Source organism: Saccoglossus kowalevskii, chromosome 5 (assembly GCF_978046115.1).
Source record: "Saccoglossus kowalevskii chromosome 5, keSacKowa6.1, whole genome shotgun sequence".
NCBI lineage: Eukaryota > Metazoa > Hemichordata > Enteropneusta > Harrimaniidae > Saccoglossus > Saccoglossus kowalevskii.
In genome coordinates this window covers 41,098,359-41,123,257 of record NC_140645.1, presented here as the reverse complement: position 1 = coordinate 41,123,257, position 24,899 = coordinate 41,098,359, and the positions used below count along the sequence as shown (strand labels likewise).

At 35.8% G+C, this 24,899-nt stretch overlaps 2 protein-coding genes across 2 annotated transcripts in view; one reads left to right on the top strand and one right to left on the bottom strand.

Annotated features, from left to right (window-relative positions):
• Positions 1 to 244: 244 nt before the first annotated feature.
• On the bottom strand, positions 245 to 3,660 carry LOC144359863 (protein-glucosylgalactosylhydroxylysine glucosidase-like). Its single transcript, XM_085499007.1, has 3 exons — positions 3,501 to 3,660; positions 363 to 568; positions 245 to 255 (listed from the first exon to the last, which is right to left on the bottom strand). Exons 1-3 carry the CDS (start codon positions 3,560 to 3,562, stop codon positions 245 to 247), a joined length of 279 nt encoding a protein of 92 aa, XP_085355133.1. The 5' UTR covers positions 3,563 to 3,660.
• Positions 3,661 to 8,806: 5,146 nt separating this feature from the next.
• Positions 8,807 to 24,899, top strand: part of LOC102803980 (protein deacetylase HDAC6-like) — a 32,404-nt gene continuing 16,311 nt past the window's right edge. The window contains exons 1-15 of the mRNA XM_085499425.1: positions 8,807 to 8,972; positions 10,132 to 10,330; positions 11,024 to 11,058; positions 12,255 to 12,308; positions 13,292 to 13,385; positions 14,527 to 14,567; positions 15,003 to 15,099; positions 15,960 to 16,031; positions 16,218 to 16,243; positions 18,323 to 18,427; positions 18,879 to 18,947; positions 20,319 to 20,445; positions 21,184 to 21,249; positions 21,388 to 21,447; positions 21,980 to 22,069. Of these exons, the coding sequence (XP_085355551.1) occupies positions 10,133 to 10,330; positions 11,024 to 11,058; positions 12,255 to 12,308; positions 13,292 to 13,385; positions 14,527 to 14,567; positions 15,003 to 15,099; positions 15,960 to 16,031; positions 16,218 to 16,243; positions 18,323 to 18,427; positions 18,879 to 18,947; positions 20,319 to 20,445; positions 21,184 to 21,249; positions 21,388 to 21,447; positions 21,980 to 22,069 (1,134 nt within the window). The 5' untranslated portion in view covers positions 8,807 to 8,972; position 10,132. The remainder of the gene's footprint in view (positions 8,973 to 10,131; positions 10,331 to 11,023; positions 11,059 to 12,254; positions 12,309 to 13,291; positions 13,386 to 14,526; positions 14,568 to 15,002; positions 15,100 to 15,959; positions 16,032 to 16,217; positions 16,244 to 18,322; positions 18,428 to 18,878; positions 18,948 to 20,318; positions 20,446 to 21,183; positions 21,250 to 21,387; positions 21,448 to 21,979; positions 22,070 to 24,899) is intronic.

Sequence of the window (24,899 nt, the reverse complement as noted above, 5' to 3'; positions counted from 1 at the left end):
CATTAATATTCACTGAGGTTCTAGGGAGTCACAGACGTTTTCACTGGGGTTCTAGGGAGTCAGTTATTTTCACTGGGGTCCTAGGGAGTCAAAGCAGTTTTCACTGGGGTTCTAGGGAGTCACAGCAGTTTTCACTGGGGTTCTAGGAAGTCACAGCAGTTTTCACTGGGGTTCTTGAAAGTCACAGTGACCGTCAGCGGGGCTCATTAAATTTTGTCCTCACCATCAAACACCATCACTCAAATCACAAAAATTCTGAGCAGAGAAAATTAAACAGTATAATGTTTTCTTTCATGTCACATGACTACATAACAGCCAACTAGTGTGAAGCTTTCAGCAATAAAAACAAATAAATAATTTACCTTCTTTAACATCAAGTCGGTAGATCTCTTCACACTGCAACACTGGCAGAGACACTCGAACATTGCAAGGTGACGGTATTTTTGCTCGATGACTGTTCAGACCTCTACCATTATAAAAACCATTTAGATACAGATTTTCACTATAAACTATGGTACCTAGGTAACCATTGGCTACAGTTGCCATAGAATTTTCTGCATTTGGTAACCTGCGGGGAGAGTTGGTCATTATTCAGAATACTTCCAGTTTTCATGTGTGTAGGATTGATGATTTAAAATATAATTTAAACAAAATTAATAAAATATAATACTTTATCAACAATAATAAATTAGTATAAATTCTCTAATTTGGCCATCATTACATCTCTCTTTTAAGGTTCTGCTTTCTTTTTTGGGGGGCGTCAAATAGCAATCATGACTGATGTGACAATGTTTGTATGACCTTGTTTAATTCCAAGCCACGGTCAAAATTTCATTTCAGCATAAAATATTTAAAATATAATTTAAACAAAATTAATAAAATATAATACTTTATCAACAATAAGAAATTAGTATAAATTCTCTAATTTGGCCATCACTACATCTCTCTTTTAAGGTTCTGCTTTCTTTTTTGGGGGGCGTCAAATAGCAATCATGACTAATGTGACAATGTTTGTATGACCTTGTTTAATTCCAAGCCACGGTCAAAATTTCATTTCAGCATAAAATATTTAAAATATAATTTAAACAAAATTAATAAAATATAATACTTTATCAACAATAAGAAATTAGTATAAATTCTCTAATTTGGCCATCACTACATCTCTCTTTTAAGGTTCTGCTTTCTTTTTTGGGGGGCGTCAAATAGCAATCATGACTGATGTGACAATGTTTGTATGACCTTGTTTAATTCCAAGCCACGGTCAAAATTTCATTTCAGCATAAAATATTTAAAATATAATTTAAACAAAATTAATAAAATATAATACTTTATCAACAATAAGAAATTAGTATAAATTCTCTAATTTGGCCATCACTACATCTCTCTTTTAAGGTTCTGCTTTCTTTTTTGGGGGGCGTCAAATAGCAATCATGACTGATGTGACAATGTTTGTATGACCTTGTCTAATTCCAAGCCACGGTCAAAATTTCATTTTAGCATAAAATAATAAATACTTCGTCCTCAGCTTAGTTTTGATGGCAAAAGTAATTATGCATGGTCAGAGTGCATTCATCATCAAGTGCATATGAACCCTCTTCTATTAGCTAAAATTCTATTGGTAAAATTTGATGTTAATCAACTTTATTGAAAATTTGAAGATAGCAAGCCTTCTGAGGAATGTGGTGAAGACTTGTATTCTTTTATTCAATTGTTGTACATATCAGATCTACCTCAAAGTTTTTCTTCGTCTTAATTCCTCCTATTCTATTCTTTTAGCTTCTTTTATCAAAATTGATGTGGTGTTTGTTGATTTTTTCTAGTAGAGCTTTGTTTAGCAACTGTTTATTTACAGTTGCATGATTTTAAATGTTGACACTCACTCAGCAATGCTTATATCCTGACTAGTTTTGTTAATACATCTTCCATTTCCTCAGTAAAGATTTGTTAATTATTTTCTGTTTCCTGATTTAAATACAATTATTGCAATTATTTACGAATGCGTCATTAATATTTTTAAGTAGTATAATACATAATGTAATAAAAAGTTTATACATGTATACACATATCAGTAGTGTTTGAAATAAGTGTATTTGCTTAGTTTTCAATTTGTTCTGCTAAGGTAAGATTTAAATACAACATTCAAGACAATACCATGTTTTACCCCCAGGTTTCTGCTTAATGTTCACACACTCACAGTGAAACCAATGAGAAATTAAAAATATACCAAATTTTGGTTTGCAAATACACCACAATCTATAATTATCTAGAAGCTTGAGTAGTATTTTTATTTTTGAGCTTACCGGTAATTATTCTACAGTGATTCACAGTGAATTTCTCTAACCTATTTTGACAGAATCCTAGTTTCACAAGAACTTTTTGCATAACTGATCTATGGGGTGTTCACACATTAAAATAACATAATGGAATTCCACGCACAAACATTTGTGTTTGTATACCTGTATACTTGTGTATAAGAGTTGTGCGTTACTTTCAAGGACATAGCTCGGTTTAGGCAACACAGGGGATCTTCTAATACTAATGGATTAGTAGTAGTAGAATGACTATGCTTATGCTTAAGACTTGTTTACTATATACTATATGAGTGTTTTGTGGGACTGGAGGTAGAACAGCAAATATGTAAAATATGTGAATCCCTTGAAATAGAGGATGAATACCACTTCGTTTTAAATTTTTTTTACCCCTATGGTCATATACTTATTCAACATTAGAAAAATTTTATTCCATTATGTCAAATAAATCTGAACAAATAATCACAAAACTAGCAATGTTTGTACATAAAGCACAAATTCTGAGACAAGAATGTATTAACATGAGGTGACTTTTGACCTCAGGAAAGTATTAGTTATGTATTTATTATTCCATGTATATTGTGAAATGGGCCAGTGGCCTTTAACAAATATTCTTCTTCGCACAAGTGCACAGAATCATATTTGTGCAATTGAATGAAGAAGGCTGTGGCTATTTTTTATCTGAAAATTACTCACAGTGGCTATAGCAAGATTGAAGCTGCCTAAACACCTTCTGTCGTTAAAGGCAGTAAGAATTTGATGGCTGGATGTCAATTTTTAGCAAGATTTGTGATTTGTTTTTGGTTATTTGCAGATTATTATAATATTGTTATTATATTATTATAATCCATTCAGCAATTGCCTCAAAAAACATCAACACCTTTAGTATTATCAATTATCAGGTAGGATTTATCATTTCAAGATTATATTGATATTCTGCCATAGAGGGCGATATACTCGAAAGTAATGATGTCCCACGACAAATGAGAATGTCGGGAATACGCCCCCCCCCCCCCCCCCCCTCCATAGCACGTATACATAGCACGAAAAAAAGACGTGGTGAGGAGTTATACTTTTAGAAACTCAAACATCGTCAAATAAATCGTCTAGCCCCTTTGGAAAGTGGGGAGTAGAAAAACTTTCACATTATCCCTTAGACTCTTAGTTGTTCAAATGTATGGTTGTTCTTACTTTTTTGTCTCAAAGACAGTTGGTAGAGTGGATATGTCTTTTATCGTTGTGGAAGAATCCATAATCCAGATCAAACACAGAGCCCCGCAAAAAGCAGCCGATATAAAGTAACGCTCGTTCTCCGGCTGCACTGCTTCTTATAGATATGAGTGAATATGAATAATAGAGTTCCGTAGCCCCGGGCGAAAATTCGTTGTCTTGAAGAAAGATTCCTGTCTTGATCTACATAATTGCACATGCCCGTATGTCTACTGGGCCAAGTACTGTGATCAACCAGCGCAATCTTCGTCTCAAGTTTCCATCACTTCCGGATTATCACATTTCGCTTTTTTGTCGAATGAGGGCGATTTCAATAACTGAATGCTTTGAAGCTACTAAGGGACGACGTCAAAAGATCGATGTCGGATAAAAAAACTTATTTCCTTTAGTTTGGGGGTGGGGGTTTTGACCTTAAAAAGTTCCCATCCTACAAAAACGATTTTATTTTTTAATGAAGTCAAAAAAATCTTTGAGTATTTGTAGTTCGTTTTTTTTCTATCCAATTATGGACAGAAATAACCGAAACAGGAAAAAAACAGAAAAATGGTTTGGTTCGAGTGTAAATCTGTGCGTCAAATGAGGTGCATTTGTAAAATCTTTTTACACCCACCCGACAACCAACTGCTATGTAATACTACTGTCCGATTATCAATTTGTATTTAATGGTGAATGTAGTCTGACGCCATGACCAATATTTATCAATTAAGTTTTAGTGGGGGGTAGGGGGGTTTGGAAAAAAACTAAAAGAATTAAGTTTTTTATCCGACATCGATCTTTTGACGTCGTCCCTAATACTGGCCATGTTTGAAACTGTCCTAGTTTGTTTACTTGCCATTCAACTTTGTCTACTAACATGGACCATGGAAGGTACTAAGTACCTTCCATGCATGGACCATGGAGCTAAAAGTCTTATTTTAGCTCCATGCATGGACGTACTAGAGATGGACGCTGCACGGTGTTTACTCGCTTTGATGTATGTGCGTTGCCGCCACTAGATTACTGTTAATCCGGATCGTGTCTGCATAATTTCCTGTCCACGGGAAACGATCACGAACACGCCCGATTATAGCTCGGTTCATCTTCGTTTTGTCCCGAACGCCCCCGACGATCTGTTTACGATCGTCAAGAGAAAACAAAATGGCAACGAACAGGCACTAGAGAAAGTTTGGTTTCGGTTCGGATTTTGTAGATCCCGACATTTTAGAACTAGACGATAATGATTTTGATATTGAAGACATTGAAACTGTCGACTCAGCCGTCCCTGAAGAGGACGAACAGCAGTATTGTTTCTCGCGAGAGCCCACCATGAACGTGAAAGCTAATGTTAAAGAAGTCCATTTTTAACATCGAATTACGGCGGCCGAACTTTTCCGACCATTTTGAGCTTTGTGCCATCTGGAAATTTCACTCGAATTGAACATCGGATAAAAAAAAATCGTCATCCGCTCACACCGGGTTTACTGGCAATATTAAATTAAAATTGTTAATAAATGCAGAAGAACGGTACAGACATGCTCGTAAACTTGCCTAGAACATACGGATCTGCGTTAAACCTTTGATTTACAACTTAACATTGCACCAGCTCACAGGCAAGGTCTGTATTTTTTTTGACCCAATATAATATAAAATTTAAGATTCGAATCTTGTCGTGAAAAATCAACTTGGCAACTCAGCCAAGATGAAAGTACGTCTGCCTATTCATAAATGTAAGATGAGTACAATAGAAAGACAATGCGTCTTATCAGGTGTGAATCACTGTGCAGTGTCAAACTCTAGTACGTCCATGCTACTAATCTCATATATTCCCTGAATCTTAGAGTTCAAGCCTAATTTTCCCAAACCACAAATCAGGTTCTAAATCAAATTCATCTAACCAGAAGAGAATTTCCATATCTAGTTGTCCGGGGAAACTGTTTACAAGCGCATTAAAAGGCGACAGTCATCGTGCCGCGTCCTGCTCGATATGGGACTCATAGCGACGTATACAACGCGTGTAAAATACATTGTTTATTTACATGAAATTCGAGCACGCGTTGCGTGACGACCACCGCGCTTTAAATACAAGATTCTAAAATTAGCTAAATGAAAACCATTATATTTCACAATTTCAGTTCGACTTCCGAGAAAGTCTCAGAACTATAGATAATTTATTCTTTTTGAAAACTATTATCTACTAGTACTTATAGCGGTTCATTCCTAAGATAACAAAAAAATAAATAAACAAAAACCCAAGAAATTCTATGTTGAACCTAAAATTACTGAATTACATAAACTATATAAAACCATCAAAAGTGGGTACAGCATTATCAAAAGTGTGTAATAAAACACAACGTGAAATCAAGTAGTGAAGTATCTTAGGAGTTAAGTAAGATGACAGTCCCACACATTCCACCTCTTTGTAAATAACATGTCTAAAATCCGAAAATATGCAACCCGCCAACATTAATTGATTACTACTCTGATCTATGGTATTGGCATCTAGGAACATGAAACTGCTACGCAAGTAATGCAATGACTTCGACTTGCTTGGCGAATAACACTTACACTGTAGCAATACTAGGTTCGACCCAAAGGAATATACATCATCTCATTGCGTATAGTCCATCGACGATGGTGCCGACTGTTCACTTCTATTACAAAATATTACATACTTACAATAAACATGTGAAACGTAATCGGGCAATGACTGTAGCGTGATTACCGGGGATATGTCTCAAAGATTAAAACATTGCGAAATTGTCTCTACTGAATACAATGAGGGTCGCAATTTCCAATTTTGATTCTTAAACACAAATTATCAAATATATTATAAAAATGCAAAATGTAATTATGAATTTGCTTTATCTGCAGAGTATAAAACCTATTTTTTAGTGTAAATGAAACTTTCATTTTATTTCCTGTAAAAACGTAAAATGTCTTTTTCATTTACCAGCTATCCTCTTGCCCCCTCTACAATTAGTAAACAATCCCTGTAATACACTACAACATCGCGTGAACCAACCATGTGTACGTGATGTCACTATGGTAACTACTGCCGATATCCTTTAGATGTTTTTAGAAAAACTCCTAATTTATAAATTTGAACGAATATCCTTTTAATTGGTGTACTTCTTTAAAAAACAAATGATCAAATATTAAAACCGTGTAATGATTTCGAACAACACTTTCTAAATGAAGCTGTCCACTTATTATAAATAGATGGATAGCAAATGGTATAAGAAATAAAATCACAATTAACACAAATTAATCAAACCGAAATTATTAGCACAAATTAAAAAAAATCCCCAAAATACAACATTCAAATTGAAGGTTTTTCATTCGACACTAATAAGTTGCGTGAAAAAACAATGTAAATTTCGGACAGGCAACCACTGTCTAAAAATAGAGACACATTTTGTTCTTCTGATTTAGTATTACTTTATACGATCGTTTTTTATTGTGAAATCTTTTTCAATTTTTTGTTCACCATGACCTTACGGCTGTACTTTCCTAAGTCAGTGCTATACCAATAAATACTATTACTTGCACTTGATCTAGAAAGTTCGCTACACGAGTCCTTGTCATACCGTGCCAAAACGGAAACAGTCGTGACCCATGTGAAGCAGTGCTGCTGTTGACACGCTCACCAAAATTCGTCCGGAAACTTGTCACTGTTCATACTTAATCTTAATCAAGTTTATTTTGGCATTTATCGACTCTGTTTGATAGAGAAATAGAATCAAGATATTTTAATGATTTGGAATAATTCAGTATTTGGCTTTTTCTACTGTAATATATCTTTTTAATAGTTATTGTCCTGTCACATACTGCTCACATCTCTGGTATACTTAGCTTAAAAGACTAACACAGAATTATGCTTGTCTCCGGACTTAATTTCTTGATATTTAAAGTGCCTGTGAAATGGCTGCTATTTTCTCGCCTAAAATCATTCATTGGTACATCAATATTATTAATTTTTATGTTTCTAAGCATAAAATATTTTTTTAAAGGAAAAAATGCGTTTCAAACTCAGTCGAGGGCAACTTTATTTTTGTGTATTTTAAAACGAGACTCCTCATTAGCTTCTTATTTGCATACATAAATTCCCTTTGTGACGTCACGGTCTCTACTGACCATTATTTGTTTTTAGACGAATTTATATTAGTTGTTGACGATATACGAGTATTTATTATATGCCGTTAAAATGAAAAGTGAAATCTGCTGTACAGTAACAGTAATAATAATAATAATAATAATAATAATAATAATAATAATAATAATAATAATAATAATAATAATAATAATAATAATAATAATAATAACTTCTCTGTTTAGATATAGATAGAATTACAATAAAGAATAAAATCATTATAATAGAAAGGTAAAAACAGACAATTAAGCTGTATATCCCCTAAATTTTCACTAAAATAAAACATACAGTATGTGCACTATCTTCCAACAAAACGTTCCGTAAAGTGCAACCATACACCTTCAAATAGTACCGAGTTGGTGGACTCGTTATCCCCGAGTCTTTGTAACTCGTGTATATAGTTGCCGTGTCTGTTTGTTGCCGCAAATGAGTCGTCTACCTCGATGGGAGCTTCGAGCACGGGAACGGAGACGGCAGAAAAACTGTGTAAGTTTTTATTATTTTTTATTTTCTTGAGCTTTTTCTGTCCTTTTTAAAAAAACAATTATCATGACACTTGAATTGGAATTTGGTAAGTATGCTGCAATACAAATACGTATTATGGGTGATTTTAGAAATAGTTAGTATTTCTACGCATTTAGTTTAGGATTATTAAAATAGAAAAACAAAACAAAATAAAGGTATTTTTTTGCAAAATGATAAATTAAGCGCAAAGAAAAGTTATTTTACAATCTTAATGTCTTAATTCTCTTGTGAATCTCCCCTGCGAAACTCCAAAGTGAATTCGTATTTCATTATACACAACATTCAGAATTCTAGGAGAATCTCTTTGCAACTAGGGGCTGCTTTTAATATTCTTTTACTTTTTAAAAAGCAATGTGTACCAAGAATTCAAGTCCTCCCACGGGAAACGCATATCAGATAAGAACTGTGTAGTACTGAAAAAAAAAGTCACTGAGTTAAAAAAAAAAATCACTGAAAAAACGGTTTTAATATTTATAATTGTTCATACTGATTGAAACACGATGTTCAAATTAATTTGCATAATATTGCTAATACATATGTTTAAACTTATCATGGTGAGCCTGAAAACATCGCTTTTTGCCGTACTTCGATCGCCCTCTAGCGTCGAACTGTGTATAGACACTGCTAAAGGTCAATTGTTGACCTCAAAAACCTGCTGTACGTCCGCTCGTGACTCGAAAACTAGTGCAAGAGTCGGAGTGATCTGTTTATTTGTGTCAAATTGTCCCCTTCTTTGCATGGATCTAACTTGTATGAGTACAGTGACGGCTTAAATTCACGTGAGTATCTAAAATAGTCACTGTCACATTGTATGTGGTTCTTTTAGTTGTACATGTATGTATGTAGGTAGCGGTAGATTCAGTTCGTGTTCGCTCTCGTTTCCGATTATCAGTGTTGTTGCATGATTTATTTATTTATATATTTATTATTGAGCTTCATAATTTCGGATTCTGTTTTGAGATGAACTGATACTTGAGACGAACATTAGATCAGTTTGAATTATCATGCATACTCCCAAATTTCACTGACCATGGCTGGTTACTTTCCGAGACTTTTGGCACTTTCCTGTTCCGTTTCAGATATTGTATTAGTTCAATGATTGGCTGACACACGCCGATAAAAACAAGTTGCCACACCGTGAGTGTTTAACATCGAGGTGATTTTTGTCAACCAACCTTAATAACTAAGCTACTTAAAAGATTGTGCCTGATTGGCTACCAAACCCTAACATCTAACAGTCACACCAATCAGAGAGCAGCTTGTTTGTTGAATGAAGTTTTCAACGAAACAAATCCGGCCTTGTGTAGTATACATGTACTGGTATGCTTAGATAATTCAACTGCAATTTTCACAGTTCAGTTTTTTTTTTCTCTCAAAAAAATGTAGTGTTTTCTATTTTATTACTCTGATTGTGTAGATCTAGGTATGGAGGATAAAAAAGGAATTCTTTGAACTGTTTTAAAAAAAAAGCAATAATATTTATTACACGTGAATGAATGAATTGTACAAGTCATTTTGAGTCATTCCATCAGGTTAGCGAAAAGACAATTCATTATGTGGTTGTCTAATCATAAATGTCATCACTATTTGTGTGTGCTTCACAATGTAAACCTTAACAACAAGATTTCCCAAATCCCAGTTATATGATGGTTTATAAATTTTCTCCTTATTTTTTTTTGCTCCTGCTTTGATGTTTCATCATCAAGAATCAATATCACTGCAAAAAGTCATCAGTGAGGTTATATGGCCTAAATTGTTTTTGACATTGAATGACATTTGCACTAGTGAAACTTGAGCTATCCTGTAATCAAAGGGACCATATGAATACAAATGTTACATTCCATTTATTATAAATATTGTTATGAGTGTACCCGATCCTTTTATTTTATTCATCAGTTTTTTGTAACATCAGAACTTGTTTCTCGAAAACATCAACAGAATGAGTGTCTCATCGACTAAGAAGAAAAAAGAGAAAGAGGTCAAGGATGAGGAGAAAAGCAGAGTTGGTGGGGAGAAAGAGAAAAAGAGAAGTCACCCTACTCTGCAGGAGCTGAAAAAGAAAGGACGAGAAGCAATGAAATCAGTAACAGCAAAAAGTAGTGATGATGTGACACAATCTACTCCAAAACCAGAAAAGGTAGTTATTTTCTTCTTGTACCAGTAATAAAAAAAAAAAACGCGAACATTTGAAATAAAAATTCAGAGAAATGGTCACATATCACAGCAGTGAAATTACTGTATGCAAATATGATTATTTTTTTAACGATTTAAAATTTCATGTGATTTCCCCAAACTTCTGAAATCTGTTTTCATTGAAACTTTTGACAGTTCTGTGAGTAATATTTTGGAAACAAGCCTAGTGGGTTTTCATTTGTATGTTGCATTCTTGACCAAATTATATTCCACAATGGATAGAATTAAAGAGCAGTGGTTGTCACACTGCATTCTGTTTGAATATGGAACTCATAGCAACATTTACAAGTACATAGTTTGTTTTACATGAAATTCGAATATGTGCTGCACGACAACCACCGCCCTTTAAAGGGCGTGATAATCATATAGACCAACTCAGCATTATGAAGATTATGGGTTTGACTTCTGTGGTACATGGTCAGCTGCACACTCACCATCATGGCATCTCCATTTGGAAAAATCTTGTTCACACGTCTCTTATCTAATCATGGAACTCTTGGTCAAAACCTGCCCTCAGAGTTAAATTGAGTCTGGTCGATATTGGTTTACCCTGTTCACTTGTGTTCCATGCATTTTGCTACTAGAGTGAACACTACAAAAATACAACCTTGCGTTTTTATTTACTTTTGTTTTACAGACGTTTAGTGACTGTCCACCGCCATCTGCTGTGGGGTAAGTATCCTCCATTGGTTTAGCAAAAATCTGATGGTTCAACTAATAGAGGCTATTATTGTTTAAACTTTTGTTTTTCCCAAACTGAAATTCTAATTGGGGATTGAAAGAGCAGATGCACAGTGTACATATTTATTTTTGTAATCACCTGCATCATATATGTTTAAAACACTGACATCAGCCCATACTACACTATGTGTAAATGAGCAAAGTGACTGACACATGGTCATTGTCACATAAATTGCAATGTAAAAACTTGAGTAGCTGCCATTTTGTTGAAATCACCATGCGAACCATAGAAAATTATAACGCACAACACACGATTATAGGAAATGACACATAAAATCATCTGTGAGAGGCAGTCAGAGGCTTAGCCTCTCATGATGGCAACATATTTGACATTTTGCCCAGGGCCCCCGCAAAGTTGTCATTTTGAACCATAATTCTGAGGTTCATCAGACAAAATTAAATTTTAATGGATGGCACCCTCTGGAGTCCTGGACGCAGCCTCACAGCCATCAGGATTTAAAAGACAAACTTGATATATACTGTATATTCTATGCTTTCAGTGTTCACCTTTAGACACTTGCTTTTACAAATTGGCACTGATGATAAAGGAAATGTTTCATTAAAACTAAAACTCAGAGAAAAAAGATTGATAGTTACAGTTATTGTCACTTTCAATAAATGTTAATTCTTATACTTGTATTTCCACTTTATAATCTGCAAAAAACTTTTCACTGACCCCTGAAGCACCATAAAAGTGTTTTGGCGTTTGTATTGTTCATGAGAAATCTTATCCAACAGAATCTTGTGATCAAATATAGACAGTGTAAAGTAAAGTGACTGTAACAATGGAAACTGTGCTTGATTTGGTGATTAAACACCACAACCATCAGTACATGCCAGCTTCAATGCTGCAATCTGATTTTAGAATTATTCATCATGATAATAATAATCCGTGGTAGATATTCCGGGGCTTGAACTTTGAAGACCCAAATTTATAAAATGGTCTTAGCACATAGGAATAATAAAGACAAACCCATTGGGCATCAAGGCCTTTGATGTCTCTGTGAAGTTCAAGTTTTGGGATTCTGGATATGATACAAAGTGAGATTACAATTTTGCAAAAATTAAAGTATGAAAGGACATACATTAACTATATATATTTTTGATTTTGTATCGTTTTTTTCTAGAACTGGTTTGGTATATGATCCAGTATTTTTAAAGCACACTATTCCATATGAGTGGTAATGTATATATTTTTAATCAGGTATTTGGAGCTGGGGAGGAGAGTATTTGGGCAGGGAGTAGGTGAGCTAGAGTGTTGGGGACAGGGGAGGGAGTTACATACTACTCAGATACAGTATATTCTAGCAATATTAATCAAAGAATATGAGGTCACTTTTATGGGCAAATATTTTACTGGTCTAGATTGTCAAATGATATTACTTTCAAGGCTTTCAAAGTCTACCTCATCTGGAGCAAAACCCCTACCAAAGAGGGCGCTTATGAATCGCAAGTCATGTGACAAATTGCAAAGGTCAGCTAAAGAATTATTTCATGGCCAACAAAACTGTCATTTCAAACATTGCATTCTGAAATTGTTTTTCTATATGATGAAATCTAGTTCTCACATGCTTATCCTTCTATCTAAAATCTTCTTTTTTTTTTTTTAATTTTAATCATACTTTTTAATCATACTTTTTTGTCATACAATTGTTGTATTTGTTTGGGGGCTGGGTGGCAATGGCAGAATTAAAAAAAAAAATCATAAAAAAAATATTCTGCAGAGATCAATAACAGAAAAAAATGTTGCATGCCTATTTATTAGGGTAAAAATATTACACGCCAAGGATTTGAAAAAAAAGAATTTCAGCAAAAAAGTTTAAACTATTTTGTCTAGTTTTTCTGACCAAGAACTGTGATTCAGCATTGTTCATCATAACTCACATTCATTTCAACCAGCTTCAAGTTGTGATGTTTCAAATTACACAGTTTAAAAATTTATATATGACATTGTTGTTGGCAGATATGTACCAAGTGGAAAATGTCATTGAACCCTCCCCCCCCCTCTCTGCCTCAAAAATGAAAGGGTTATGTTTGTCATGCATGTTATTTGGCCTATACAGATTTGATTATATGGGACAACATCTGTGATGGCATTCAACCTCTATGTAGTAAATAACAAACAAGAATCAATATTTTAGTTTTATAAATCTTTATTTCATAGTGAACCAGGTAAATCAGAAAATCCACAGAGAATCAGTGTCTGTTATGAAGCACTGAAGAAGGAGAAATTGGTGGACCAGTGTATAGAAATACCGGTACGTATCCATAGAAATACCGATACGTATCCATTGAAATACCGGTACGTATCCATTGAAATACCAGTACGTATCCATTGAAATACAGGTACGTATCCATAGAAATACCGGTACGTATCCATTGAAATACCGGTACGTATCCATTGAAAAACCGGTACGTATCCATTGAAATACCGGTACGTATCCATTGAAATACCGGTACGTATCCATTGAAATACCGGTACGTATCCATTGAAATACCGGTACGTATCCATTGAAATACCGGTACGTATCCATTGAAATACCGGTACGTATCCATTGAAATACCGGTACGTATCCATTGAAATACCGGTACGTATCCATTGAAATACCGGTACGTATCCATTGAAATACCGGTACGTATCCATTGAAATACCGGTACGTATCCATTGAAATACCGGTACGTATCCATTGAAATACCGGTACGTATCCATTGAAATACCGATACGTATCCATTGAAATACCGGTACGTATCCATTGAAATCTGTTAATCAAACACCAAGAAAGAAGAGAGAAAATATTTGACCCAAAAACCTACTTATATGTGTACAGGAAGTTTTTCAAAGTAGTGGAGACCGATTCGCTTAACTTCTGGTACGGTAGTCTTAGTTGGCATACTGAGGCAAAGAGAAAATGTAAGCTGATTTGTGTCATAACCCATACTGGGCATACCACATAAATAAATAGTTTACATGCCCAACAAACGTCAAGTCGGGTGATGGTATTCTGTCATATCATAGTTATCAATCTTAACATTTAAAGGGCAGTGGTTGTTGTGCCATGTATGTGCAAGATTTGTGTTGATAAACTTTTCGATTTCTCCACAACCCACTATGCTCCACATAGCAAGTATATGTGACAATTGATCTGGAGAGGATGGACTCTGTGGCAGTTCAAAAAACAGACAGTAGATCTCAAGTCATTTAATTTACCTACAGATAAACCTGTACACTCTGATCTATGCAACACTTAGAAATTGTTCTGTGGATGTGTACACATTGCGTAATTGTGACAAATGTTATCAACAATCTACCATTTCTTGTGTGCAAGGGTTCACTATCTGAAGCATGTATTGTACCATGACCACCATATTAACTGATCTCTTCTCTCACTGTCTTTCTAGTCCAGGATGGCAACTGATGAAGAACTCCTGTATCTTCATAGGTAAGTAGGAAATATTTATAACATTCTGATAAAACCCATCTAGATTTGTCAGTATAAAGAGTAGAAGTGGCACTTTGCGGTTATGCAGAGACTGTTGCTATGACATGGTACAGCTTTGTTAAGGTTAGATCCCTATGTTGAATGTACATTGCAGTGGAGAGGAACCCATCCCAGAAAATATTCTGGTAACATTGTCACTAACATAGTTTGCAACATCAGAAATCAAAACTATGTTGCGGCAACTTGCCTGTACAGCATTTATATAGAAATCCTTCATCTTTAACAAAAACTGAAAATGTATCCATGTGTCAGATTTGAAACTCTACCTATCAGGAATATACATGTACATGCGGGATTTGTTAATACCCGGTACTACATATGATAGTACTAATATATCTGATTGTACAACTAACTGCATTTGTTTATTTATTCCAGTGCTGAACATATTGACATTATGAAAAAGACAGCAGATATGTCAGTGGATGAGTTGAAAACATTAAGTGATAATTATGATTCCATTGCATTTAGTAAAGTAAGTTGAGTCAGTTTATACTGTAGACAATCATAATCAAGTTTCACTGTCATCATGACTTGTTAAATACTGGACGTGGGTTCCATGTGACAATAATGTGTGTAAAATATAGAGTTAATTACATGCAATTCAAGTACATGCTGCATAATGATGACCTTGAGAGTTTTATTTACTAAGTAATATGACTAAAATTTAAGGAAAACCTTACGCAAGATTTACAAATGCATGGGTTTGTGTTTGGTTGGGCCTAGTTGACACCAAGATTGTGTATTATAAATTTTATTTCCATAATACCATTATAAGAAAAGGGTTTCAAATATTTAATGTTTTTGGATCCTTTGTGCAATTATTGGTATTCAGTCTTAATTTATCATATGAGTGGCTTAAAATGAAAAAGTCAATACCTGCACATGTGGTCGACGGCCATAGTGTCTCATTGTTCATAAATACGCGTCTACTCAAGAGACTGTGTTTTTAGCATGTTATCATTGCTTATGACATAATTCCTGCACACACACAGGTGACAACTTCTTCGCTTTAATGGCCAGTGTTTCCACCCAGCATCAAATAGATTTTGGCTTCCATTCATCCCTGGTACATAGTGCTTATTTGTCATGCTTGCAGCATTTATGGTTGGGAATATGACAGTCAGTCATAAGGGATGTAAAAACTGTCGGCCCTGTGTAAAGTTTCTGTCCTCAGTGCACATAAACATTGACAGCATCTTTGTCACACAGAGTAGTGATTTTTTATGAGATGTCCAATATTTACTCTAATTCGAGAACTAAGCCCATTGTCTGTTTTACTTTGTTCAACTATCAGTACGCTAGTGATATGATAACAAAATTTAATTTTCACAGGATTCCTTTGAGTGTGGATCATTTGCTGCAGGAAGTGCCATAACACTGGTGGAACACATTTTATCAGGAAAAGTAAGCATTATAGTTTTTGCTTGAATTTGAGTTGTACATGAATGTAAAAAATGTAACAACCATGATTATAATGTCTATAAACATGTGATTTTACATAATGTATCACTAAAGCTTTTAGAAAATGCATTATTATTCAGTGCATATTTTGCTGTTTCATTAATTTACAGCGATTTTATTTACTTACAGATTAGAAATGGTATTGCTTTAACACGGTGAGTCTACTTTATTTATTTTGCAATGATTATTCATTCCTAGTTTATTAACTTGTTGCTAATGATTGTGATATTGCCCAATATGATATTCCCCTGTTGTCATTAATCCCCTAAGGTGTTTGCTGATCCCTTGATATCAAGCCCTGTTCATGAGATGATCAAACAGAAATGTTTGTAATTTTATTGTTGACTTTGTATCATGCAAAATGTGTGTGACAACCATCTAATTTATATATATATAAAGGCAATATTACACAAGATAATGACCTCCAGGTTTTTGACTCCCGTGTGAAGCACAAAAGGGAGTCTTTGCAGTTACCCTGTCTGTATGTCTGTATGTATGTATGTATGTATGTATGTCACTTTTTTTGTTCCACCGTTATCTCAAGAACCACTAATCAAATTTTCGTGAAACTTGGTACATAGATGCTCTGGGATGATGCGCAGAGTTGATTAGGTTTTGGTAAAAATCTATGAATATTAATTACCTAATTTGCATGATAATTAGCTGATTTTTAGCTGTTCCAAGACTGTTCCACTGATATCTGAAGAACCACTCATTGGATTTTGATAAAACTTGGCACATGGATGCTCTGAACTAGTGCGCAGATTTGATTAGTTTTGGGTAAAAATCTATGAATATTAATTACCTAATTTGAATGATAATTAACTGATTTCAAGCTGTTCCATGACTGTTCCACTGATATTTGAAGAACCACTCATTGGATTTTGGTGAAACTTGGCACATGGATCCTCTGAACCAATACGCAGATTTGATTAGTTTTGGGTAAAAATCTATGAATATTAATTACCTAATTTGCATGATAATTAACTGATTTTAAGCTGTTCTATGACTGTTTCACTGATTTTTGAAGAACCATTCATTGGATTTCAATGAAACTTGGCACATGGATGCTCTGAACTAATGCGCAGATTTGATTATTTTTGGGTAAAAATCTGTTAATATTATTAATTACCTAATTTACATAATGATTAATCAATTTTGGGCTTTTTCACTGATATCTCAAGTACTAATCATAACATGTCAATAAAATTTGGGACATAGATGTCATATGACACTGCACAGACCTGATAGTTTTTAGGGTAATATCAGTACATATTAATTACCTAATTTGCATAATTAATTAATTTTCAGCTTTTGATATTTCAAGTAGTAATGATCATGTTTCAATGAAACTTGGTACATAGTTACTTGAGGACTGTGCAGAGACCTAATTAGTTTTTGGATAAATATTTGTGCATATTAATCACCTTATTAGCATAATTAGTTAATTTTCAGCTTTTCACCTGATATCTCAAGTACTAATCATCACATTTCATTGAGACTTGTTACATAGATATTCTAGGACTGCAGAGACCTGATTAATTTTGGGATAAATAATTGTGCCTATTAATTACCTAATTTGCATAATTAGTTAATTTTTTGCTGTTCTATGGCTGTTGCACTGATGTCTAAAAGCCACTCATTGGATTTCAATGAAACTTTTAAAGAGTACCCATCACATTTCAATGAACCTAGGACTATACACCATATTAGTTTTTGGTAAATATTTATGCTTCTTAATCACCTAATTAATATAATTAATTAATACTGATATCTCAAGTATTGATCATCACATTTGAATAAAACTTGGTACATAAGTGCTCTAGGACAATAGACAGCCTGATTAATTTTGGGTTAAAATCTGTTCATATTAATTCTCTAATTAGCATAATAATTAATATTATTTTGGTTCTAATCATATTTCAATGAAACTTTACATTGTGCAGACCTTATTAGTTTTACACTTAAATCTGTTCATATTAGTTACCTAATTTGCATAGTTTTAATTTTGAATTAATTTTGAATGTGTCTCCAATACTCTCAGCACACGGGAGTTCTTTCTAAGCTTTCTTTGATTATTTCTTTAGTCCTCCAGGTCATTATTTGTTTAGTCCTCCAGGTCATTATTTGTTTAGTCCTCCAGATCATTATTTATTTACGGTAGTCCTCAAGGTTCTCATCTTATGTAATATTGCCTTGTATGATGTCCATTTAATTTATGCATATTTTTTCAGACCTCCAGGTCATCATGCCCAGTGTGATATTGCTTGTGGTTATTCATATTTTAATAATGTTGCATTGGCTGCCTATCATGCTAGACACCATTGTAATGCAAATAGGTAAGAATAAGAATGAAATTTAATATGTATATAGTCAAAATTTTAAAAATGCAAAACATATTATTAATATATATCATTTTATGTCTCAAAGTTGAGCATAATACATCCTGGTATGTTTGGTAACATTGTTTGTATGAGCTGAGTTTTTTGTGTATTTTGTTCATACTGGTTATTCCATGTGCTATTGACCCAAAATGACCTACAAATTGAGCTACAAAAGGAGCAATATTGGTTGAAATGTTAGGATGTTAATACTATGCATATCTGAACAGCACCAGTAGATAATTAGAAATGATTTGTTTTTATTGACTTTCTTTCACGAGCTATTTGTATGGTACATTATGCTGTCAGTGTACATGTATGTTACATGACTTATTACCATACTAGTCAGTAACATAATTTGACTTCATTTTTAAATCATGTGAAATCATTACTGTGTATGTCTTACTAGAGTGCTGATAGTTGACTGGGATATACACCATGGACAAGGTACTCAGTATCTTTTTGAGGAAGATCCAAGGTATGTTATGATAACTTAGTGTGGGATTCAGATTAGAGTACATCACACCCTTAGATTTCTTATCTTACTTGTCAGAAAAGTATTCTATATATTATCACAAATCACAACAAATTATTCTACTCTTGTCAGTTAAATAATATTAGATTACTAGGAAGATACCTCAAAGTATGCACGAAGACAGTACAGCGGCAGTATCGACCGACGCGCAGGGGAGATCGATACGACAGCGTACTGTATGAGTGCATACATGTACTTATGCATGTAATCATTCAATATTTGGAAATCGCATTTCCTTATATGGTAGGATGAAAATACCCAGTAAAATACAGCAAAATTGCGGCACGCTATAACTTATGGCGTTACGGTGACAGATGTATAATAATATCAGTTATTAATTTCTTTATTCTAGTGTTAAAATATGGCATAATATTTCAACTAGGATTCGTTTGATAAACTCACCATGGTATTTCAAAAAAAGCTGTCATAGGGCAATGATCGTCACGCAGCATGTATTTGAATTTCATGTAAACAATGTATTTTATATGTGTTGTATACATCACTATGGGTTTCATATAAAACAGGACGAGATACAATGACCACTTTTAGCAGAATATACTTAGTTTTCTAAATTTCTATATTTATATGTATTCTGTTTATCCTATTTTGATATTATAATACTATAGTACCTCTGAGTCAGTACTTTGGAGTGCAAGCTTTTTTTTGGCCCCCTATTTACCTTATCTTTCTTCAACACCATAATTAATATATATATATATATGAAGAATAAGATAGTGGTTATTGAATTATTATTTATATTTATTTTGTTAACTTAAAAGAAAATAATAAGGGAAAAAAACATATTTATTAACAAAGATGTAAATTTGGTTTTGCTGACATCACCATTAACTGGTAGTAACCTTGAATTATCTGAAATCAGATGCAATTTGTTGGTTTCCCAAGGAATAAAAAATATTTACAGTATTTCTTGGTTAGCATAGATTTCATGATTTTTACAGTATTTATTGGTTAGCATAGATTTCATGATTTTTACAGTATTTATTGGTTAGCATAGATTTCATGATTTTTACAGTATTTATTGGTTAGCATAGATTTCATGATTTTTACAGTATTAAAAACAAAAATTTCTGTTACTTATGCAAATTACTACATGTTGCAACACAGATTCGCAATAGGAGGATCCTTTATCACTTAATTGACCTCCCGTATTGACTGTTGTGTTTTTCAATTTAATGCATCACTTTGGCTAGCCTGGGCTGTACTTTGTACAGTACATATACAAACTAATCTTTGCACTCTTTGCACAATTAATTGATTTTAGGAATAAATATATATATTTTTTTTTCTGTACAGTGTGTTGTATATTTCAATTCATCGATATGAACATGGATCATTTTGGCCACATTTATCAGATAGCGACTACCAATGTGTTGGCAAAGGCAAAGGAAGAGGGTTTACTATCAATATACCATGGAATAAGGTAAGTAATGTGCATATTATTTATGGAGGGTATGTTTTACCTTCTCAGTCATGTTTACAACCTTGCTATCACTGACAGTCAGTGTCTCTTATTATAATTCTTGTCACAGCTTTCAGTTGGAATTTCTCATTTTTGGATATCTTATAAAAGTATGATCAAACTTTTTGGGCTTGTGTCGATCAAGTTCAAACTTTTCACATACCGGTACATCAGACATTATATCGGACATATGCATATGAATTTCGATCTGATTCAAGATGGCCAAATGGCAGCCATTTTAAGGCAAAAAATATTTCAATTCACACATTTTCACCACTTTGGAACCCGATCTCAGTCATGCATTGATGGATTCTGTTCAAACTTGGTACATACATGTACGTTGAACATAATGCACTCCTATTTATTTTTTGGATTAGGTTCAAAATGGCCACTGGCAGCTATTTTTTTTCAAAAAATGCAGTTCTTGATCCATATATTCAACATGCCTGGATTAGTCAAGTTCAAACTTCACAAGTACATGAGACTTCCTATAGGACAAACACACATGCACATCCAAAATGGCTGAAAGGTGGCCATCTAGTTTAAATTAATGCATTTCCAAGTAACATTATGACATAGATCTGAACCAATCAAGTTTAAACTTCACACATTAGGTCATACATGTATCTCGCATATGTACTATATGATATAATTGAGGACTTTGTCACTGACAATGACTTCTTTTGATTAAATCTGTAGACTGGCATGGGTGATTCAGAATATATTGCTGCATTCCATCAAATAGTGTTACCAGTGGCTTATCAGGTGAGTCCATATAAGTGACTACTCACTATCTGGTTGTTTTTTAATTCAGAAATATTAATATCAATTTCTGTGATCATCAGATGAATTGTTCATTCTGTAAATATGATTATGAACTAAGATGCACATATTATATTTCAGTTTGATCCTGATGTTGTGTTGGTGTCAGCAGGATTTGATTCTGGACTTGGAGATCCAAAAGTAAGTGTACCACACCACGGCTACTCTGCAGACAGAACCACTTATAAACAGAACATTTATTTTCTTAATAATCCAACTAAAAACCTGTCTGGTCATCAGTTTTTCTGTCTATCAATCAATCCATATTTAGCTCTTGTAGGGAAACTCAACTAAAACTTGGGTATGCAACCTTGAAAATTTAATTTTACCTCTAAAACATTTTGTTGAATGTAAAATAACTGCCTTATCAGGTACAGTGACAACAGACACCCTAGGTAACTTTCATGTTAACAAATCATGTTATTTTGGAATATAATGTCACTCATTTACTCAAACCCAAATCCAAGCTTGAAAACAACTTTTGCATCATTCATTTTTCCTGATTTGATCATTTGAGAATGTTCATGAGAAAGAAATTTAATCAAAATTACTGTCCCTACAACCCCAGTGAAATTTAGGACTCCTTAAGACTCCAGTGAAAGTCACTGTAGCTCTCTAGGACCCCAGTGATAATCACTAACTAATGATTATTTTTACCTTTGAATGAATGCAGGGTGAGATGAATCTATCATCTGATGGCTTTGCTGTCATGACAACCATGTTAATGTCATTAGCTCAGGGAAAACTTGCTGTTGTGATGGAGGTAATGTTAATTTCAAAATAAGTTCACTTCATATTACTATTTGCCCCACTGACTGAATAATCTATGTGTAATGCAACGCTAAAAGTCATATTATCGACGTCATATTCCACTTGCTAAGGCTGAATACACTATGGTTCCAATTACTGAAGGTTAAGTTTGGCCAAACATGAAGAAATGGTGTAAAATTACACAAGATTTCAATCAGACTTGGATAAAACTGAATTCATTATTGGGGAAAATTGGGAAAACTTCACTGTAAATAATTAGCAAGCCAGTACAAAGTAAATGATTGATGTGATGACCACCACCCTATAATTATAAGCCTAGCTCTACAGGTTGTAACCACCTTCTCTGAAACTACTACATGTACATCAATAAATACTGCTAGATTCACTACGTTCAATTACCCACCATAGACTCCGGTCAGTCAAAATGACTATTTTGAACTGTAGGCATTAATCAGCGATTCTGCTGGTGACGGAGAGATAGAATCCAGGTCAGGGGAAGCCCCATGACCTCAAGATTCTTTTACCCCTTACGTCACGAACCCACGTGACCGAGGCCACCTGGCAGCGCCACAGGTAGCCGTCCTTCACTCTTAATTTCTCTCCGCCTCGAGTGGAGATGAAATCTAGCGAGCTCTGCTGGATCGCCTGCTTTTTTTCCTGTCCGGATTTATAGCTTTGGTTGTTGCTGCTGCTCGGCATCCGACATGGTAGCTGGTAGGATAGGTTTTCCTTGTCTTTTTTTACCCTCGTGTCGTTTTCCCCTTTGTGTGTAGTATTTTTCACAGCAAAGAAATCAAAATCCGGCGCCACTACGTAGTCACATGTTGATTTCATGGCGGCACCTTTTACAACTGTAATTCGTCTCCCTCATGCATGTCGTCTTTTATTTTTAATGTATTTAGCAATATATCGATGTAATGACAGCTCCAAGGCTCGCTGCCTTTTTCTTCCGGTCTCCTCGTCTTTCGAGCCGATCGTACAGTGGTTTATTCAGAATCTACCAGCATAGAACCCGCATCCGAGATGCTTTGTCGTGGCTACGTGTGGGTTTCGGTTTTTTTTGCGTGAAAGCGTGTTTTTTCACTGGAGTTCTGAGGCCTGAGATTTTCTTTCAGAGCCATCAAAATCGCTGACACTGACCGCGTCACAGCAAGGTCGCGCGTCCAGTAAACAAATCGGTTAAAGTGAGTTGCGTGTTTTGCATGAGTAGAAAGTCCTCACGCTCGGCTACCGGTACTTCATGTACCGGGACGTCGAGTAAGAGGCCCGACGGCAGAGGTACCGATATTTTCTCGGTCTCCCCCGCTGATCGGAGGGCATCCTCACAGTCTGTTTTTTCAGGCGGTGTTTTTACCCGATTTTACCGGCTGCAGCGAGGCTGTGCCCCTGGAGGCTTTCCTCCTATGGGGCCCGTTGTGGGTCTCTTCGTGGACCCTTCCTCGCACGGTGCCGAGTTTGCCTCCGAGTTGAGGGCTTTGGTCGAAGGACTGTCGGGGCAATTGCGTCCCTGGCAGGCCGGGTAGATCAGACGCAGTCGGAGCGAGCTGTCTCCACTGTGTACCCTCGGTGGGCAAGCAGGAAGAGACACGAAAGCATGTTTGCATTCAAACACGTCTCTTCCGGGGAACCCCCGTTCCCAGGCACGGCTCTCCCACTATTTTGGGGGGTGGCCGAGGCCCAGGCTAATTGCCCCGGTCCTTCTCTGGATCCTCGGGCACTGAATGCCAACGGGGTGCTGGCAGCCAAGTCTCTGATCTCGGGGCAGGGCTTTCAGGGCAGGGCACACGTTGACCCCCCCTACTTTCAGCCAGCTAGGACTCGTCACACGGTAACGGTACAATGGTAACGAGTTTTTCCTTGTGTCCGGTCCCCGCTGTGGGATTTGACTCTTTTCTTACCGACCCACGGGCGTCCCCAGAGGGAACCGACCCTGTCATGAGACGCACAGTCGAATACGCTCCCTCTCACATATTAAAGTGAAAGGAGATGCAGTTCGCTCGCGTCGGATACAGCTGGTACTCCGGGCGTTCCCTCAGAGTCATCCATCTGTATGACTCGGTGAGCCACGCTTTTGGGGTGAGGCGGAGTATCATCAATCCCAGTGATACGATGTATATACCCCCACCCTTGATCCTAAAGCAACCACCTAAGGTTGCTTCAATGCTTATGGGATCACGGGTGTCGGGATCCAAAGCAACCCCGTTGGCAAGTCTCTTCCTGTCCGCCTGAGTGCGGAGTGGGGCGCAGAACATGCAAACGGTGTTGATGGGCGGCGTTGGTCAGCCGTGGAGGATGTAATGCTTAAGGCCCCCGAGTGGGGATAACATAAGGCAACACTTCCCACTGGACCAAATGCTACCCGGTCGGTGTGTTTTCGGGATCAGACCCCATAGCGTGGGATGAAACCAAAACGCCCCCAACCGGATTCCAAGGCTCCTTCCCCAGACCCCGGTACCACGAATTTGGCAAACCGGGCAAAGGGGGATAGCTGCGTTCCATGGGTGGCCTTTCCAATTGAAGACGACCCATCTAGCCCTGAGGGCAGAGTTGCTTGAGCACATTATGCGTGACCAGCACTCTGGAGACCTTGGAGGCAGAACACACCATCCTCCTAGACCAGGCGACATTTTTACTGGTGGGCCACCGCACATCTACATGCGACACCCCCTAGTGTCGCCTGGCGCTCTTGGCCAGGGCCACTACCGTGCTACGAGACGCGGCCTTAGACGCACGTGTTTTCGCCGACAAGCTGAGCCGGGGTACGTCCCCGCCTCAGTGACGCGGACTGGACTTCCTCCACCCTCTTTGTTCAGGGAATGGTG